The sequence below is a fragment of the Bemisia tabaci genome, chromosome 6, assembly GCF_918797505.1.
Source record: "Bemisia tabaci chromosome 6, PGI_BMITA_v3".
Classification (NCBI taxonomy): domain Eukaryota; kingdom Metazoa; phylum Arthropoda; class Insecta; order Hemiptera; family Aleyrodidae; genus Bemisia; species Bemisia tabaci.
Window position 1 is genome coordinate 46,777,845 of NC_092798.1, and position 19,569 is coordinate 46,797,413.

The 19,569-nt window shown below is 37.2% G+C and overlaps 2 protein-coding genes across 3 annotated transcripts in view; one reads left to right on the plus strand and one right to left on the minus strand.

Moving 5' to 3' along the window:
* Positions 1 to 13,343, plus strand: part of LOC109030070 (epidermal retinol dehydrogenase 2) — a 51,101-nt gene extending 37,758 nt beyond the window's left edge. For both annotated transcript variants that reach the window (XM_019040834.2, XM_019040835.2), the window contains exons 2-8: positions 3,608 to 3,788; positions 6,654 to 6,805; positions 7,269 to 7,446; positions 7,992 to 8,121; positions 9,101 to 9,218; positions 10,451 to 10,576; positions 11,695 to 13,343. In XM_019040834.2, coding sequence (XP_018896379.1) covers positions 3,608 to 3,788; positions 6,654 to 6,805; positions 7,269 to 7,446; positions 7,992 to 8,121; positions 9,101 to 9,218; positions 10,451 to 10,576; positions 11,695 to 11,764 — 955 coding nt within the window. In that variant the 3' untranslated portion in view covers positions 11,765 to 13,343. The remainder of the gene's footprint in view (positions 1 to 3,607; positions 3,789 to 6,653; positions 6,806 to 7,268; positions 7,447 to 7,991; positions 8,122 to 9,100; positions 9,219 to 10,450; positions 10,577 to 11,694) is intronic.
* Positions 13,344 to 15,983: 2,640 nt separating this feature from the next.
* LOC109030193 (uncharacterized) lies at positions 15,984 to 17,851 on the minus strand. Its single transcript, XM_019041031.2, has 2 exons — positions 17,511 to 17,851; positions 15,984 to 16,904 (listed from the first exon to the last, which is right to left on the minus strand). The coding sequence occupies exons 1-2, from the start codon at positions 17,772 to 17,774 to the stop codon at positions 16,623 to 16,625; spliced, it is 546 nt and encodes a 181-aa protein (XP_018896576.2). The 5' UTR covers positions 17,775 to 17,851; the 3' UTR covers positions 15,984 to 16,622.
* Between the last annotated feature and the right edge of the window lie 1,718 nt (positions 17,852 to 19,569).

The window sequence follows — 19,569 nt, forward strand, 5'->3', positions numbered from 1 at the left end:
ATACACAACACTCTATGGAATTGCAATACTTTTACTATGTAATCGCTCCTTTTTGCAATCTGTGCTACTTGGGTGGCTTTAATTACGTAGTACGTTTGGTCATGGACTCCACAGTCAGGGAATATCGGGAATACCCATAAGAATAATACCATAATGGGTCGGGGAGACCCATAAGAATACATGCATAACAGGGCTCACGTCATAATGCACATAGTTCCGTTTGGCAGAAAAACGTCCAATCGTTGGTTCATAATGCAATTTGACGCCTTTATTGAAACAAGACTGAACTGAACGGCTCGTGGCTTATTTTGTGGAACATTAGAGAGCGTTATCTATCAAAATTCAAATCAATGTTTTTTTCCCCTTTTTTTTCTTGGTTTATTGGCTTCCTCTTTAGCGCCTTTAGCTAAATTTAGACTGTATTTTATTGTCTGTAGACATCGAGGGGTTGGCACATCCATACTCCAGGCGTTTCAAATTTTTAGGGATTGAGGCCCAGTAGAATCTGTTTCTGAACTCGTTAGCTCCGTAAAAGTTTGACGCTCCTACCGGGATTCGAACCTGGGACCAAAATCAGATTTTCTAACTCGAAGTAACGAAAATCGCCCCCGTGAAAATGTCTCCTTTCTAGACTAAGATTTCTTTAGCCATGAATGGTCTCATTTCGCCGCTCTTCTAACGTAAAGATGTATCTCATGTATCTCAATTCTCACGCGAAATTCCCTTAAATTTCCCGTAAATTTCGCTTGGCGTAAATTCGCGAAAACTCAATGCTTTCCAGCGGGCTGATTATTGAAATTGATAGACAAAGCAATAGACAAAGAAGACAAAAATGATTTGGAGGGATCCTATTGGTAGAAGCGGGTGGTTGCAATGGACAAAGGAGGTAGGTAATGGATTAACTAACGGCAACCCACGAGAGACCCGACAGTTAGTCTATCATTCCCCCCCCCTAGTCTAAGAGAACCACCCATTTCAACCAATAATATTGCTTTATACCCTCTATGTCTTCTTTGTCTACAACTTTGTCCATCAATTTCAATAATCGGCCCGCTGGAATGATGTTGAAATAGAGATGCACCCTAACGTCAGAGGAGCTTTGTTTTTAGACAAATTTGAAAAATCAAGGCAGAGTGACAAAGAACACAATGTCACTAAGAGGCCATTTCGGCGCCAGTGCTTCTGCCTATATGTTATTACCAACTGTTTTTTTCTCAGGAGAGGTTCTGATTGTCAATGATTTGCCACAACATACACACAGAATGCAGAAGACTGTTTTAACATGTGTCAAATACTCACGGTCATTTCGTAACAATTTTTTACGTCCCCCGCCCGCTTTTTTTTACAACATTCAATCCGCGTTTGACAAACAGTACGGGAGTGAAATTTACAACTTACCAATCTCATCAAGACTCATTGTCCTCTCTCTTTCGTTAAAATTACAAGTGAAAATTTCGTAGTCTCAGTCTTGTCATCAAAATCTCATGAAAAAATCTCACAGAAATGTTCAGTGAATCCTTTTATAAAATGGCATTTACATTTTCTCGGACACGTTTACTCCTTGTTTCTTATCGTAATAAGGGTGCATGACTGCTTTGTGTAAATAGAGCTACATTTAGGGTCGTAATTACACACGCAAATGGCAAGATTTATCAGGATTGTTCGGTCCTCGGTTTTTTCTCCACGGGTTGTATTTTTTAAAAATGATGGTATAAAATTTGCATAGGTAGAGTTGTTTTTGCTTGCGCGTCGGATTTTGACGTTTTTTTCACTTTGCCCTCTAAAAAAAATGGGCGAAAGACAGAAAAAATCTAACCAAGATAATTCGTCTTACTGAGAAAAGAGATTGGTAGAATTTACACCATTCCTTCACGCTGTATTTTACACAGCGTGAATTCAAAGTCGATTCTGCCAGAGGAATGGTTACCTGTACCAGTATAGTAACGTTTACCTTTTTTCCTGCAGAATTGACTCTGAATTGACGCTGTGCGAAATACAGGATGACGGAATGGTAAATTCGGTTATAGGACATTTCGTCAACGATTTTTTCCGCGCACCTGTTTTCTCCAGTAATTTACGTCCACGCGTTTTTTCGGCACGGTAGTTTTGGTCCACGTGCGAGTTGAGACCCAAAGTTAATTGACCCACATGTAAATACAAACGATAATTGCTCATGACGTATTTGGATGAAAATTTATAATGTCTTAGAAGAATGAGGGTCTGCTTGTTTTTTTGTTTTGTCTGTTTGGTCCAACGGAGAATAATATATAGTTGAGAGTTTTGGTAAAAATGGGGGAGCGTCAATTCCATGAGACAAAATTTACTAAAACTCTCTACACCTCTTTGGTGTAACAGGACTTAATTATCTTTCAAGAAATTCCCACCTTGTTTTACCTGAACCGGATAAACCTCTATATGTGCCTCAGCTAAAGGCTCTTAGATTTTTCCTGTGTACGATAAGTATCTTGATTCATTTTGCGAGGAAAGATCTGTAGTTTTAAAGGATGCCTGTCATTCTTAATACGTTCAATTTCGTACAATACTGTGCATCACCTCTGTTGTGAAATAGTTGCTTCAGGCGCCGCCGATTGGTGGGCGGGCGGCCAGCGCGAAACGCGCATTGGCGCCTACAAACCTAAGTGGATACTTCAAGCATTGTGCAATGCGTGAAGTATCCACTTAGGTTTGTAGGCGCCAGTGAGCCTCTCGCGCTGGCAGCACGCCGCGCCGCTCCGCTCTGTTAGGCTTTAATATTTATACTCGCATAGTCAGCGTTTTTTTAACTCATGATTTTGAAATGTTTGCACACTCTGCATTGATTATTCTCATTATTTTGATGGGAAAAAAATATGTATCAATTTATCAAAGGAGAAAAATATTATAATGTGTATTTTTTAAATATTGGTGGTTCCGTGTCAAATTTAATAATTTCCAAAGTACTTTAATTTTTTCATTTACATTTTGTGCTTTTATTGTGCTGCAGTGAGGTGTACGCGCAACCAAACGCTCAAAATTTTACGTATTTGACTCTAAAATATCGATGTACAAATGGGTTAAAACTAAAGATTGTGTGCTTCTTGGTTTTTTTTTTCGTCTTTTATTCATTATTGCAGTTTCTGTCGGCACAACTGCGGCTCATTGAGATTAATTTCGCTTGGAAAAGGTTTTACAAATATTTGTCACGTTTTAAAAATATAAATGTTTTCAAAATAAAGTAAAATTGAAAAAAAAATAAAAAAATAAAAAAATAAGATTCCTACAAAAATGAGTACAATGTCACAAAATATCAGTATAGTATGCAGGTAACCCTCTTCAGAAGAAAATTCAGTTAGTACGATAGGTACAGCCTGCGCTAGGAATGATAGGATTATTTTCTTACGAAACCGAATCTCCTGCACCCCATAAGTATTAATACAACGAAAAACCCCGCAACATGACAAGAAAAGTATAGGTACACCTTGTTCGAAAAATAAGCATATTTTCATGAAATCCCAGGAAAAATTATAAAAATATTCTGGCAACCTAATAGAAGTAAAAGAAATACCGTTTTGTAACCAGACCCTGCCAATTGTGATTTTAACGGAGCCGAATTTTGTGTTTGTTTCAGACCTCGCACAAGGAACCCTGAACCAAGCGAGGACACGATGCTCCTGAAACTATACTCGATTTTCGTCCTTTTGCTGGACATCACAGCCCTCATCATCAAATCCATTATTGCTCTCTTTGAGACACTCTACGGTAAAATTGTACCCGCCCCGGAGAAGTCTGTCGTAGGAGAGGTCGTCCTCGTAAGTATTCATGCAGTCCCCGAGCAAAATACATCTGATTTAACCCGGATCTAACTGGAATCAGCCTACCTAAATTTTACAATAAAAAACAATATAAAAAGCCGGTAACAAGGCTAAAAGTTCAGAAACAAGACCAAAACGTTTCGGCTGAAAATTCAGCCATCCTCAATTGAACCAAGTTTAACAGAAAGGAACCAAGCCACATCAGCCATTGCCAAGTTTAACTGGGTAATTAATTTTTTTACGAGAGAACGTGTGTTCGGATTTCTCCGAAAATTTTAAGGAATTTGCTTCGTACCATGGAGAATTTTTACTGAAATTTGCACGAAAATCTGCACCACTCTTTTCATGTAAAAAATTAAATGGACCACTTGACAAGGTACGAATTTCAGCATTCTGATACAGGCTTCTTAACCGAAATTTCACGTAGAACACGATGCACACAACAAAAACTTCCGAAATCAACTCCTTACGAAGAAATGAAATGATTCTTGATGCGTGAATTCAAACCACCCGCTCATGAAAACTCAATGCTCTACGTGATTCTCATCGCGCGCTAAACGTCATCATGACAGTCTCTGCGATCTGAAAATCTGGCAACCTCAATCTTGACGCTTTGGCTCAGTTATAGCAAATTGCTTATAGTTCGAACAACACATGGTGGGAAATGAACGTTTGCTCGATTGAGAGGCTCGCTGAAACCGTTATGTGGTGCGCGATTTGACTTACGTAGAGCTTTGAGTTTCTTGTGAGCGGGCCTTTCAAATTCCTCGTAACCAATGTGAAATAAAAACGTTAATATCTTCCTTAGCAGTTGATTTCAGTAATTTTCGTTGCGCAAATCGTGTTTCGCGTGAAATTCTGCTTCGGAAACATGTATTAGAATGCTTAAATTCGTACCTTGTCTAGTGGTCCATTGCCCGATTAAATTTGGCAATAGTTGATGTGGCTTGGTTCCTTTCTGTTTAACGTGGTCCAATTGGATAAATAAAAATAAAAAGTAAGTAAGTAAGTAAGTAAGTAAGGCCGGGCTGGCCGGCGAGGCGCCCTCAAGGGGCCAAGGCAACTGGCAACTGCCGTCGTGCACCCCGAAGTTGGACCGTGCTCCTTAACTTATCTTCGTACTATTGACACATTGAGTATCAACTATATTCCCGCAAGGCTCAGCGGCCGTCTGATAGCCAACGGAAGGTCTTATCAAAGACTGTGGCAGACGCTGCAGAGCACGGACTTTCGGAGCACGGCCATGCCTCCACCGAGTTGGACTGTGTTGTTGCAATCTACACTGATAGGTAGCGCTGGCAGTCGCGCACACTACGAGTGATTACCGATTTTTCACAACCCAGTCGAACTAAATAAAAATAAAAATGGTAAAAAATCTAAAATAGAACCCGACTGTACCTTTCAAAAGGAGATCGTTGTTATGACAAAAATTTTGATGACACCTACCAACTGAGGATGACTGAATTTTCAGCCGAAACGTTTTGGTCTTGTTTATGAACTCTTAGCCTTGTTACCAGCTTTCAAATTGTTTTTATTGTATATCTTGTCACGGGCTGCGGAGCATCTATCATAACTATACTTTACGTCGCCCAACTGTCCGCAAAAGCCGTAAATACATCCATTTTTTAAAGAGAGAACTGAACTATTCGACGCCTTTAACTATATCTGTGAATTGGACCGCGTTTAGCAGGAAGGAACCAAGCCATATCAGCTATTGCCAAATTTAAGTGGGGAAATTTAATTTTTTACAAAAAAACGTTTGTGCGGATGCCTTTGAAAACTTCAAGGAATTTGCGTCGTATTATACAGAAAATTCACTGAAATTTGCACAGAAATCCGCACACACGTTTCTATGTATAAAACTAAATCGCCCAATTAAATTTGGCCATAGCATGCTTTGGCTTTGATTCCTTTCTGCTTAACGCGATCAAATTTACCGTAGATTAAGGAGAATGTACTCACAAAATTTCAAGTTTCGATGTTGTTCAGTTCTGTGCTTAAAAAGTAAAACATCTGAGATAATTAAAAACGCCTCGTGTTGTTAGGTTGATGCCGGTTAAATTCGTTCATTCAAAGCCAAGTAAGATTTTCCATTGAGATTCTTCCAACATACTTAAGCCAAGAAAATTTCGGAGAAAATCTGAGAACATAACACTGTTTAGCTCTCGGCTGAAAAAATAAAACATCATGAGAGAGGATTAGGCGAATTGAAATTCAATTAGGTCCACTCTGGTCAAAGCTGTTCATGTAACTCAATAAGATGACAAGCCTCTTGCCATCTCTTGAGAAGTCAAAAAATTCTGCTATGTATCTAATTTGGAGGTTTATTCTGCCGTACGAAGGAAAAACGCCGTATGAATCTTCAAGCGTTGCCAAATTACCTTCGATAAAACACGAATTTCCTGGTAAACTTATGAATATTTTTCAGATAATTTTGTTCACAATTTCATCTAAAGCCCCTGAAAATTTCAAGGGAAAATATGCATATCTTTCCTCAAAAATAAGCATTTTGTTAAAAGAAATTTGGAAACTCAAATGTCTATACGGCGTTTTTCTTTAGCACGGCAGTATTGTCTGTTGAAATGTTTGCTAAGCTCCGATCGTTGACGCTCTGTCGCAGCTTGCAGCAAGAGTCGTTCGCCTTCATTTATACGATTAGGCAAAACCACATACGCGTCAGAAGAACCGCATCCAAGACGATCGACCTGGCAATGACTGAACTCGAAAATCACGAACCTCCTGGAATCTCTGACGCATTTTCTTATCCATTTCGAGGACCCAACTTTCTATTTAATGAACCTCCGTCCAAAAATCATCCAAGATTTTTTTAGAGTTTTGTTCTCATCTCAATTTCTCATTCAGATTTCAGGGACAGGCCATGGAATCGGACGAGAACTTGCATTCAAATTCGGCTCTCTGGGGTCGATAGTCGTGTGCGTGGACATCAACAAAGAAGGTAACGATGCAACTGCACAAGAAATTATCAATCGGGGAGGCAAAGCACATGCGTACATGTAAGTTTTATCGTACTGTTTTTTGAAAATATTTTTTTAAAAGTAAATTTTGAAAAATATTTGAAATGTTGAATTTAGAATTTATGATTCTCGTATTATACCATAAAATGAACTACAAGCTGCTTTGCTTACAAAATAAGCTAATGACGGTTGATGGATAGAAAAACTGTCTGAGGTCCCAACTATTAGTTTTACCAGCGAATGGAAGGTTTTTTGACCATTTTGGAAGCTCGTTGCAAGTTGTTCCAAATTTCTGCCTCAAAAAACATAGTTTCAGGAAATAGTCATTGGGGCCATTCAAGTATTACGTATATGTAATGCACTTTTTCCGATTTGTTTTCCCTCATCCTCCCCCTCCCGCCTTGTAACGTAGCCCTACGCTTTTGAATGATGTTGAAACTTTGATGATTTGTGTTCTAATTTGATCTTTCAATATCATTCATCTAATTTGTTTCATTTTCAGATGTGATGTGTCTAAAAGAGAAGAGGTCCAGAAACTCGGCGAAAAAATCCGGAGAGAAGTTGGCAATGTTACAATTTTAGTCAACAATGCAGGTATCATGCCTTGTCATCCCTACGAAAAGTCAAGTGCTGAAGAAATTCGTAAAATTTTCGATGTCAATGTTTTCGCACATTTCTGGGTGAGTCTTCAAATAATATTGAAAATCAATGTGTTCTAAAAATGATATGCTCTGATAGTATGTGTCAATCAACATAAAAATCATTGTCAAGTGATGAAATGTAGTTTTCGAAGATGAGACAATTTCATAATGCAGGACTTAATATGATCAATACATCATAATTTATAAAACCCTGTTCATAATTGCATCATGATATGATCTGTGTAACAATTGCCAGGAGGTCACTGATCTAGTTGCATAGGAAAATAGTGATGTTTAGTTGTGCTCTAACATTATTGGGGTTTTCAATTGAAAGAAAGAAATAATTTTTAAGACCCGTATCAGTATTCAATGATGTATAAAACATTGAAATAATGTTTTCTTGCTGTTAAATTTGAAAGAAAATTGGAAAAAAATAAAATAAAAATTGTAAATGTTTCTCAATAGTGTCAAAGTTTTCACCTAGAAAGAAGTTTTTACTGTCATAAATTTGGGTGATTGTGTAGTCATTGACGTACAATTCATTAACACTGGACTCATGTATGTTATAATCAATTTTTTTCCAGATGTTGGAGACATTTTTACCCAGTATGATTGAAAACAACCATGGTCACGTAGTAGGAATCTCATCCATTGCTGGAGTTCTTGGTCTAACCAACCTCGTGCCATACTGTGCATCCAAATTTGCTGTCAGAGGTAAGTTTCCTTTTCATTGTCTATGCAAGCAGATTAGATTTCAGTTTGGAAAGAGCACCTTTCTCCTTCCCTTGAATGGCAAAGCCTCTGGACAACAACACAGACCCAATTTTTTGGAACTGGGCTTTTGGAGTCATTGTTTAAGGTGATTCAATGGACGACATATTTTGTGTCAGAACAGCATGCGATATATCGCATCAATTGGTTCCATTTTTTCAGCTACTCGTCATTTTTCTCCAATTTTGAGATCGCAATCTGATGTCAGGAGACTTAAGCACCCACTTACCAATTTTAACAGAGAAATTCAACGTAATAAAGGCGTGGTTTTTTTCAGAGAGAAAACATCGCATTCGATACTGATATCGAAACTGCACTCGAATGCAATATTTTCTTTCTAAAAAAACCGCACGCCTTTATTACGTTGAATTTCTTTGTTAAAATTGATGAGTGAGTGCTTTACTCTCCTGACAAAGAATTGCAATGCAGAATTGCTCAAAATTGGAGAAATCTGATGAGTAGCTGAAAAAATGGAACTAATTGATGCGATATATCGCATGCTGTTCTGACACAAAATATGGCGTCCATCGAATCACCTTAACCGGCATTGCCCAGATTTCCAGCCCAAGAAACTGTCTCTGCCTACTGCAGCAGAAAACTTTCTGCACAGTTTTACTATTATTCGAGAACATGTTTTAAGTATGACTGTCTTGGGGTGGGACAAGGCTCCATGGTGCACCGATACAATTTTCTTAGGAGTGTAATCTTGCCATGTTTCTTTAAAAAAACAGATGAGAGAGGAGAGATTGTACAGGAGAGAAAAAATACCAGATAGGATGAGGAAACACTCCCTAATATCCCATAGAATAAATTGGTGGCAGTTTGATTCACGTCTGCCCTACTAGAGGGCAAAAATTTGTCAGGGATTCTATTACTGAAAGTTGTAAAATTTGTCAGCTTAACTTAACTTGAATTTTTACAGGATTAATGGAAGCTATTAATGAAGAATGCAGGGAAGATGCACGCAACCTACAAGTCAGATTCACAACAATTTACCCATACATGGTTGATACTGGCTTGTGTCAGAAACCAAAAATCAGGTAAATGCATTGTACCAATTTTAACCCTCTACGGCATGAATTAATTTTGGATCTTAGATTCTGAAGGACACGAATCCATTTTGTGGCTTGCATAAAAACCTAGAGAACCAAATATTTTAGAATCGTTTATTCAAAAATAGAAAAAACTAATGAAAATTTGCAAAATCCTGCCTCAGGGGAAAGGTTCAATTTTTAAAAATCCAAAGAATACGTTGTTACGAATTTGTAACGCTATGCAATAGAGGGTTAAAATATTGACCTTCATGCATATCATGAAGATTAGGTGGAAGGACCTTTTTGAAAGTTTTATTATTGTTGCTTGTCTGATGTTACATTGGAACTGAGGTAGGCCTTTCTATCCTTAAAATTGAGCATCCATTTTAAAGTCGCTAGGTCAGAGGTGAGCATTAAGAAAGGAGGAAATTCCATTGTCCTTTCCTTTTGCAATGAGCAAATACCTTCGTCTCCTGCACAAAGAAACGAACCTTGTCTGTGCTGTTTTAGTATCTCTACGAGCATTTTATTTTTCCATGGGAGAACTGTCACACTAACTTGTCTGAGCTCGTCTGAATTTTTCTCGCAAATGTAGAGGTAAATCTCTAGAAATTCCAGAAGAATGTATGTGACAATTTTCCGGAAAACAAAGAGTAAGGTATTGGAACAGCACAATTGCTGCACTGTCTTTTGTGCAGGATACAACAACATGTACTTCATCTAATGGCTAACATGAATCATTAACAGTCTAGCCGCACCTATACTTTACCAGGAATATTTGTCAATATTATCTTGTGTTTCTGGTTGAACTGCATTTGTGACAGTAGTAATCAGTTAATACCATAATATTTCACTACTTACTCATATTTTATAAGCCTTTAATGCATAAAAAAATTAACATTTCTGGTTCAAGCTTTTTGAGCAACCTTGACAAGGGGACAGGTGGAGTTTAAACTACTGAGCTTTGTGTCGAAGCTCTCATGAGTAAAAATAGGTTAAAAAAGCCCGTAAGTTAGTAACCATCAATTTATCTCTCTTTTTATGTAAAGAACGTCTTTGTACAATGTGCTTTGTGGAATGCAGTTACAAATATTCTTTGACAGATTCACTTAAATATGTGATGCGAAAGAGATCATCTCAGTAGTAAGTTTCTCATCTAAAAATTAAATTTGTCTTTTTCTGAAGTTTTAATCCTTTTAACTACTGTAATCCACATATTTTTTCCTTCTATTTTGTAGGTTCCCAAGTCTTCTTGGATTACTGCCAGTTCAGGTGGCTGCCGCACATATTGTTACTGCCGTCAGACGTAATGTTGAAGAAACATCTATTCCTAGTAGTTTGTTAATCATCAACAACCTATGCAGGTACGCATTTGCATCAGTAGATCATCACAATAGTAAATGTTAACATTAATAGCTCACATTTAGAAGAAAGCTAAAAGGATTATAGTCTATTCGAGGAATAGTGGTGGAGTCAGGTGAGCGGCTTGATGTGTTGTTTTAGGGTTGATTTGTTTAGATGACCTTGTGTTGTAAAAATAAGCAAAGGTTGTAAGATGAAAACCTCTAAATAACACCCCAAACCTATCACAGACAGCGCCCATCAGCCGCCCTCTTTACATGGCATAAACCATAAATTCAATATCCGCACTTACTTTCTAACAAGGTAGATGCTCAATAGTGAGAATCTACTTCCATTCCAAGAATTTCCAGGATACCCCTCCAATTTTCAGCCTTCAAAAATCCCTCATATGTGAGGGCCCACAAGAAGTGTAACTTTAAATATGTAAAGAACTTGTCGGAGAATGCGATTTTTGTCTTGTTGAATTGAAATATCGGATTTGTGCTTTGGTGAGAAGCACTCTCTTAGACCCCATAATAAATCGAGAGTTGTTAAATGCATTGTTTCTGTGCTACAATCAAATGCAAAATTACAATATAATTGCACAGTGTTTAAGTCTTGAACATTACATATCAATCTTTTTAAATTGAATCTACTGTAGTAGCTAGTTAACATTGAAATATCGAAAAAATTCTGCTAAAATACTGGTCCCCCTTTAAATTTTTAGCAGGAAATGGATTCATGTTTGGATCCATGGAAGCATGTTGCAACTGTTCATTCCCAAAAAATTTCATTTGTAAAACCTAAGTCGAAGCTGAAAACAAAATAATGCAATAATCAACGGTTTGATTAAACTAATTGAACGCAATATTTTCAGCTTTATTCACTTCAGCTCTACGTTGTGGTTTACGTAGTGGAATCTTGTGAAAGAAACACCTGAAATGTGATAGATCTAATAGATAGGTCTAATAGATCCGTATTATTTATTTATTTTTTTTTTTATGAAAATTCAAAATGTAACCAGCATTTTAGTTAAATTTATTCAAAACCTTGATGTTTTTTATCTCCAGATGAGACTCATCTGAAATTTTTATTCCTGGAAGTTTTTTTTTTTCATTTGTTATTTTTCCAATTTTCACAGATTGCTCCCGATCAAAGTTTGCAGACTACTGAAAGATTTTCTTGACAGTGGTGTTGAATCTCATGATTAATTTAGAGCTGGTTGTGGCGAAAACTCTACGAAGCTATGATCAACAACTCTTGTTCATTTCCTATCATCGGGATTTATGCTGACTACTCCATCCTGTGCATCCTTTTTATTTTTCTAAACCAACATCAGAACAAAACTAGTATGTATTCTTGAAAATTGAATACAGGGTAGTCATGTAATGATTCTCATATGCAGAGGCATACGATTCCCTCTCACGGAAGATTCCTAAAAAGCATTCAAATGAAAGTTTATGGTAAAATTTGGTGCTATTGATTTTTTTGGAAAAGAGTGAAGGTTTTTTTTTATGGAAAAGAGGCACCTCATACTCACTTAAGATTCAGACTCGTTATTTTTAATTGTCTGTTACATGTGTATTGTGCTCTCTTAGTTTGAAGTTAAAAACTTTTAATTTATATTGATAAAATAATGGATCAGGAGCGTAAATAGAAAGTAGTCAGAGTAACACTCCCAAAAAAGTTACAAAAATAAAAAAAAAATTCATGTCCAGAAAAATTAAATTTGAGAATTATTTGCACAATATTCAGGATGGCTTTATGTCCAGGGAACCTAGTGATTCTCATCCTTTTTTGTGACTTTCAAGGACATATCTGAGTATCTTGAGTGAAAAAATGTATGATTAGGTTTTGTTTTTTCAGTTGTGTTCAAAACGTAAAAAGCCTTGACAATATTTTATGGGCTTCTTTGGCCTCTCATCGCAGCTTACTTTTTGTTCGCAGATTCTCATTTCTCAAAAGTTTAAAGCTTTTTCCTCTGAATGCTTCTAAAGCATTTTCCTTTTTCTTTAATATGTATATTGATCAGGTACGAATTTCTCAAATCCAGTGATCCTTCCATCTAGGATACCACGGCTGAATTATATTTTTAGCCTGAAAGTTGTAAATCTCATTGAAAAAGACACAATTTTTTTTTTTTTTTTTAAAAAAAAAAGAAGATCCTCTTCCATCATTTACATTTTTCAAAACTACATTCAGGCAAAAGTGATCTGTAATATGTTCATCACAACAACAAACATTGGAATTTTAAATTCTTTCTTACTGCTCGGAAGCAAGTAAGATCACCATTCTATTACCTGTTTAGGTACAGTTTAATCTGTGATTCAAAACATTAAGTAAGTACTTAATTCTCTTGCACAGAAATCTTTGATTTTTGTTTCTACTATGTTTCATAGTCTCGCTTTCTTCCTCCTCCCCCTCTTTTCCTCCAGAACCTGAAAGGTTTTATAGTCGGAAATGATGAACTTTTGTTATTATTTCCTTGACTTACCGTATTTAGTTTGTAATTTTCCTGTTAGCTTTTTAATCCCTATGTAATCATACTGTCTTTTCAAATTACGATTAGATTTTTCATTCCTCAGGGTATCTTGAATTTTTAAAAAATGATTCACTAATTTTGAAGTGAAGGAATAATTCTGGAAGACTCTTATTTCATATCTATTGCTATGACTTAATGCTGTGAGTACTTAAATACGTACTCCTTCAAAAGACTGAAGAATAGGATTGCACTCTTGACTTTTCAGTTTTCTTGGGCGGAGAGTAAAATTAGTTGGAGTAACGCACTGAGAGTATTTTTATCTTGAGCATCAAGGAAAGAAAAGTCTTTTCTTTCTGTGCTTGTAGTTTTATTTTTTGTTCAGTATATGTACGTTCCCGACTACGAGTCCATCCTCAAACCTATATCACGATCGCAAGTATTCGCTCAAGTAAATGAATTTTGCCATGAAGTTTGTCATATAGGTTTATGGATGGACTCATAGTCCGAAATGTACTTACACTGAACAAAAAATAAAAACACAAGCATGTAAAGGCAAGACTTTTCTTTTATTAATTCCACCATAAAATCGAAGTATTTTAAAATTCAATTGTAAGGGGAAATCACTTAACTTTGTTCACATAAAAAAATTGATCAATATTCTTGAAAATATTTTGATCGGAAATTTGAAGAAGTTTAGAGGAAGCGCAATTTTGTCACCGTTTTCTGAAAACTTGATTTTAAGCCGTTTTTGCTGCTGTTTTTTTGACAGAATGGTTCAAATACAAAAAATAAATTCTCATGCACTCATCTAGAGTTCTACATTTTTTAGATAAATCTTTCGAAATTTTAATATTCTTGATTTTAGCAAATCCCAAGACGTGTTATTCCTCTCGCAGTCAAACATCGTACTCCAAGATGTAGTGATTAAAGGCCTTTTGCCAATCATCGAGAGTCAGTGACTTGAATTTAAGACTCTTTCTTTATTTACCTTCTTCCAGGTCTAATTTTTGTTTCAGGAGGCATTTTAATGTTTAGGTATTTAAAAGTTTAATTTTTTAAGTTATTAATTTATGTAGGATATCCATTAGTTTTAAGATGCATCGTTTTTGTAAATTGATTCGACAGTATGATCTTCACTCATTGCATCACTTTTTTAATTTTTTATAAAGCAAATGATGTTACCAAACGACTATTCTCAATAAACCTTAGTTATATAAATAATTAAACTGTCTATTTTTTGTATGTATTTCCATCAGTCTTTTAGGAAAAAAAGTAAATGAGTAAAGAAGAACAAATCTGATAACTTACATGGTTTCACTTTCGGAGCAAAAATGGTTTTTAAATCTTGCAGCAGGTCTTCAATCAGTCGCTTACTAATCAAGAATCCAGTAATCTTGCCACACAAGGTTGCGAGAACTCGGAAAATTTCTCCATTTTTTTACAGTTGCAGAAATCTTACAGTAAGCGAGCAATAGGGAATTTATTCGCCAAGCTGTGCAAAAAATTGCTACAAGATTCAATGTTAGTGTTTGCTGTAAAAGGTTCAGGTGCAAACTCTGCAGCAAGATTGATGCACGCTGCTTATTTTGCAAGATTAGATACAGGAGGATTGCAGCATAATTTCAATCCAAGCTGAAAAGTTGCCTTGTTAGAAATCTTGTCACGATCGGAAATGAGGTCAAGAGACAAGTCTTCAATCTTGCAGCAGTTTAGTTGCAAGTCAACATTATTCTTACTTGGTACCGCCTTGCTTTATAATATTTAAGAAGAGCCAAACAATTTTAAAGCTTGAAATTACCAGTAGGTAAAAAGGCTCTTACTGAGGGTGAAAATTGAAAACAAACTTTCTAAGAGGGTAAAGAAAGAATTTGCACCAAATATCTTGTAGGAAATGAATTTTAAAAAAATCATCCCCTAAACTTGAATACATAATCCTGGACTCCAGTGAAGTCTATTGATGATTTCGAAGAGGAGTCTAACTCTCAGCTTTTACTCAATTTTAGTACCTGTTAGGCACCTTTTATCAATTTTTTGACCCGCAGGTTTTTTATACATGAGGACTTATCTGTAACAATGGTGGATGTGAAAAATTACCTCTTCGAAACACGCTTAAAAAACCGTTTTGTTCACACAAAAATGTAATATGTTTGGCTCTGGCATAATGGACAGATCTCGAGGATCACATCTCCAGTATTTCCTCAAAATTTTCTCGATGTCTAAACAGTTTTTTTTAATGTGTTTCGTAAAGGTGATTTTTCACATCTGTCATTGTTACAGATAAGTCCTCATATGTATCTAAGTCAAGGAAACATCAAAATTTCATAAGGTGGTAAAAATATATCCTAAGTTACAACACTTCAACTGCAATATCCCAAGTAACTAGCACATGTTGTAGTAAATTGCACTTGGATTGTATAATTATCGTTACTGTATCGTATCGGAGTGTTGTATAATATGTTGCCTATTCTTTAATTGAAGGGGCACCTTTCATTAACAATAGTTGCATTAAAATATTAATAAGTTGATTTTTTTTCTTTGCAAACTCCTCACCTTCCACAAAAATGCCACCCATTTTATTCATTATTTAAAATCTGCATTTATTGACCGAATGGTGAAAAAAAATTGCTTTGTAGCATCAAATCGCAAAATTATTTCAATGTTCTTGTTACACTGTGCTATCTGGGATTATGTCATTGGTCTCTTATTCGTCTTGAAATTTCGAACGATATTATACACACAGACGCACGTAGTGGGAAAGGAATACACTTGAAGGGTTGCCAAAAACACCTTCGATAAGCAAACGCTAGATAGGTACTTAAAAAAAGAAAAACCACACAGATTTTATCTCCAGAGTTTTAAAGACGCTTGCTGTTTAGAGAAAATTAACCGGGGAAAGCTGGGAGATAGAAAAACAGGAAATGATGGAATTAAACAAAAATCAGTTGATACTACTTTCAAAATGTTTTATTAAACGCTATCATGTGATAAAATCTCTCAGATAAAATCTCTGAGATGGCGTCTAGGTAGGTTGTAGGCTCCCCTGAATCCAGAACAGTGTTCCCGGGTGCTCCGTGTTTGAGATCCGCTCTGTCATTGGCTGCTTCGTCATTTTGTGACGTCACGCGTACGGACAAGTTAACTAAAGCTAAGGAAAAATGCCGTATGAGCCTTCGGGCGTTGCCAAGTTCCCTTCAATTAAAACCGAAAAAAACTGTGTGACATTTGTGAATATTTTTCCCAAAATTTTCAGACAGTTTTGAACGCAGTTTAATCTAAAATATCTGATAATTTCAAGGAAAAATATGCATGAATGCTGTCAAAAATACATGTTTTATCAAGGGGAATTCGGCAACTCTCGAATGTGCATACGGCGTTCTTCCTCAGCGCGGCAGTTAAGCTAGGAAAGCGTTTTACCACAAAGTTTTAGTCCGTATGTGGTCTGTGCCGGTATGAGGGAGGTTCGCACGCTTGGGATCACTGATTTAGAATACCTACCCACTGGAAGCTGCTGTACGCTTCAAAAACATCATCATCGTGATTGGAGCAGGTGGTCAGATCCATAAAATTGTGTCCTAAGCCCATCACAATCAGAGCTCACCGCAGTCGCAAGGACACTGATTTCCAAGCGTGGCTTTAACACATGTCAATGTGACAGGTGTGGGAATACAAGAGATATTCAATTGGAGTAGCCCCGAATAGTCGAATACATCTGTAAAATTGAAGCCCGGGTCCACTGGATTGCATGGAGCGCCGGCCCCCACTTCGGCAATTGTGAGTAACGCCTCGGCCTCCAGTTTGTCGATGATCGCAGTCGCCCCATCGCAGAGCCCCTGTAAGGCGGCCTTGGCACCGTCTAATTCAAGCGTCAACTTTTGAAATAAAAAGTAGCTCAGTTAGTATAGAGTAAATGAAATGATAAGTAAGACGGATTATTAAAAAAAATGATCCCAAGTGCGGTAAAGTGGTCTAATTACACTTCTTGTTTGTTTTCTGTTTTATAATATATGACCAACTGATCAGCACGTGAAAATTTTCATCGTGCGCTTTAGACCTAAGAAGCAACGTTTTTAAAAAAATTGGTCAATAATGCCCGCTGAAAGCGATCACACGATCAGATGGAAGATAAATAAGTTGCACTGCAAAGTAACTTGCAAAATTTATTGCATGAAGTTTTACGATGACAGCCCCTTCAATTGCTAGACAGGCAACTTACGCAACACTATGATGCAGTAGGTCGCGATACTTTCATCATTTAATGGTAATGAATTGCACTGTGTGCCACTTGAAGCCATTAAGAGAATATACAAGTTTATATAGAGAATAATAAGTTTCTTGATATTTCCCCGTCTTTCTAAAGATTTTGGGACGTGAAATTACGCCATACGAGGCGAAAAAATCTCAGCATTTCATCTGTGTAGGCAAAGTAGATCTAAGAGTGCGATTAGTACTATTTGTATTTTAATTTTATCATTTACCTTTGCGGCATTTACAGGTTGGAAGGTCTCCGCCGCTAATCTGGCCTTATCCAAGATCGCGAAGGCTCCTGCGCAGGCCGGATCCTTAAAGGCGAAGTATTCGGCGACTACTTTTTTAACGTATGCGGCAAGCGTGCCCAGTTGCACCTGACTGTTACAGTTGATTTGGCCGATGGAGGGTAGGGTTGCCGGTGGATCGAGGGTCACAGCTCCAGCCCCGCAGATGAGGAGCAGGGTTAGTGTCAATAAGCTTTTCTGTATCATCGTCCTGGGGTCCGGTAAAAGCTGCGCTGCGGGTTTGAGGAAAACTGGACTGAGCTTTTCGGTGAGTGGTAGCGCCGCTTTTATAGGCGAAAGGCCGGCTGAGTTGAGATAACGCGCAAGCACCACGATTGCCGCACACCTGAGCTTCGCCGCTCAGGTGCACGGGTGTGCGACAATCGACTAAGGCAAGTGCAAGTGCACAACAGCCGCTTTCCGAAAATCTCGTCTTTACTACGCTAAGGAAGAACATAGAATGAACATTCGCATGTTGTCAAATTTACCCTCCGAAAAAAGTTTTTTGTGGAAAGTTATGAATGTTTTCCATTGGAATTTTAAGGAGATATAGATCATATTGTGAACGAAATTCTCTTAACAATCGGAAGGAGGAAATCAATCGGAATTAATAAACTACTTACTTAAGTTCCAAGCTTATACCATCGTATATGCCAATATAGTTGATCATTTCATAAAAAATTTACTTCTCTAGATCCTTTCGTATTGTGGTGCAGAATTGTATAATCAAAGATATAAACTGACCCGGCTTATAATGTTTTATTTAACATTTGAGTCTTTGGTTAAACGAAATGATTTAGATAATCAAGTTATGGTGTCCTTTAGGACAATTTTACCTTTAGTTATTTTAGTTGTTTTAGCTTTCCCTTCTATTTGCAAACTTGCCAGAAACAAACTTACAAATTTGCCAGAAAATTCGTGGCAGTTTGGCAACGTCTGAGGGCTCATGTGGCGATTTTCCATGACGAGGTAGTCCTATTCTTTGAAAAAGATTGAGCTTATATTTTCATTGTCCTGTGAAAACTTTCTTTGGTTCGGAAATTAGAATGTTGCATTCTTCTTCCTCTTCCTTCAGTTACCTACTATACTATGAGAATGCCCCACAATTCGTCGCTTCTCTGTTTTGGGGGTGTATCTCGATTTTCGCATGAGCTGCAGAGAGCATAGATTTATATGTGAAATAGGGCTCACGCGGATATCGAGATACGCCCTTACATCGCACAGTGGATCGAGTTAATTAGAGAGGTCGGACGTGAAATTGTTGACTAAAATTGCAAATTTTGACGTTTATTCCGTCACAATTTAAATTTGAAGGGAAGTTTCTGAAAGTAAATTTCATGAGGAAACCAATGAAATCGCACTTTTAGGACCTCAAAATTTTGTATGAACTAAGTTATAAGCTTTTAGAGTTTCCAAATTTTGTCCGACCTCTCTCGTTGACTCGATCCACCGCGCGTCGGAGGGGCGGCGATTAGGTACTCACAAACTGTCCCAAATGTGAAATTTCGTCAGTCTTAGAATCGTGTTTTGATGCTTTCAGCTCGTAGTTTCTAAGGCCAATTTTAACGGAGATATTCGCCCTTCGAACACGTGTATGGCATTATCCATCGCAACATCTTGCAATTACTATAACTAAATTTCCTAGCTCATCCATAGAAGCATCTACAGGGCCGGATTTACCAATAGGCTACATAGACTATAGCCTAGGGCGCAACATTTTACGGGGCGCAACATTTTTGAGAATTTATTAAAAAACGTGACTTACTTATTAAAAAATGTCTACGTTGTGATTGACAAAGGTGTTTTTTTAAAGGTGAATTTGAAAATTTTCCGGACACTTAACATCCTCCTTCTGATCTGGAGGGAGGGGCGTCTGGGGGAGCCCCCCCCCCCCCCCACGAGGGCGCCTACTTTTAGGGGCGTCACCCTAAGTTTAGACTAGGGCGCTAAAAATGTAAATCCAGCCCTGAGCATCTGTCTGCATAAGAATACTAATGGCACA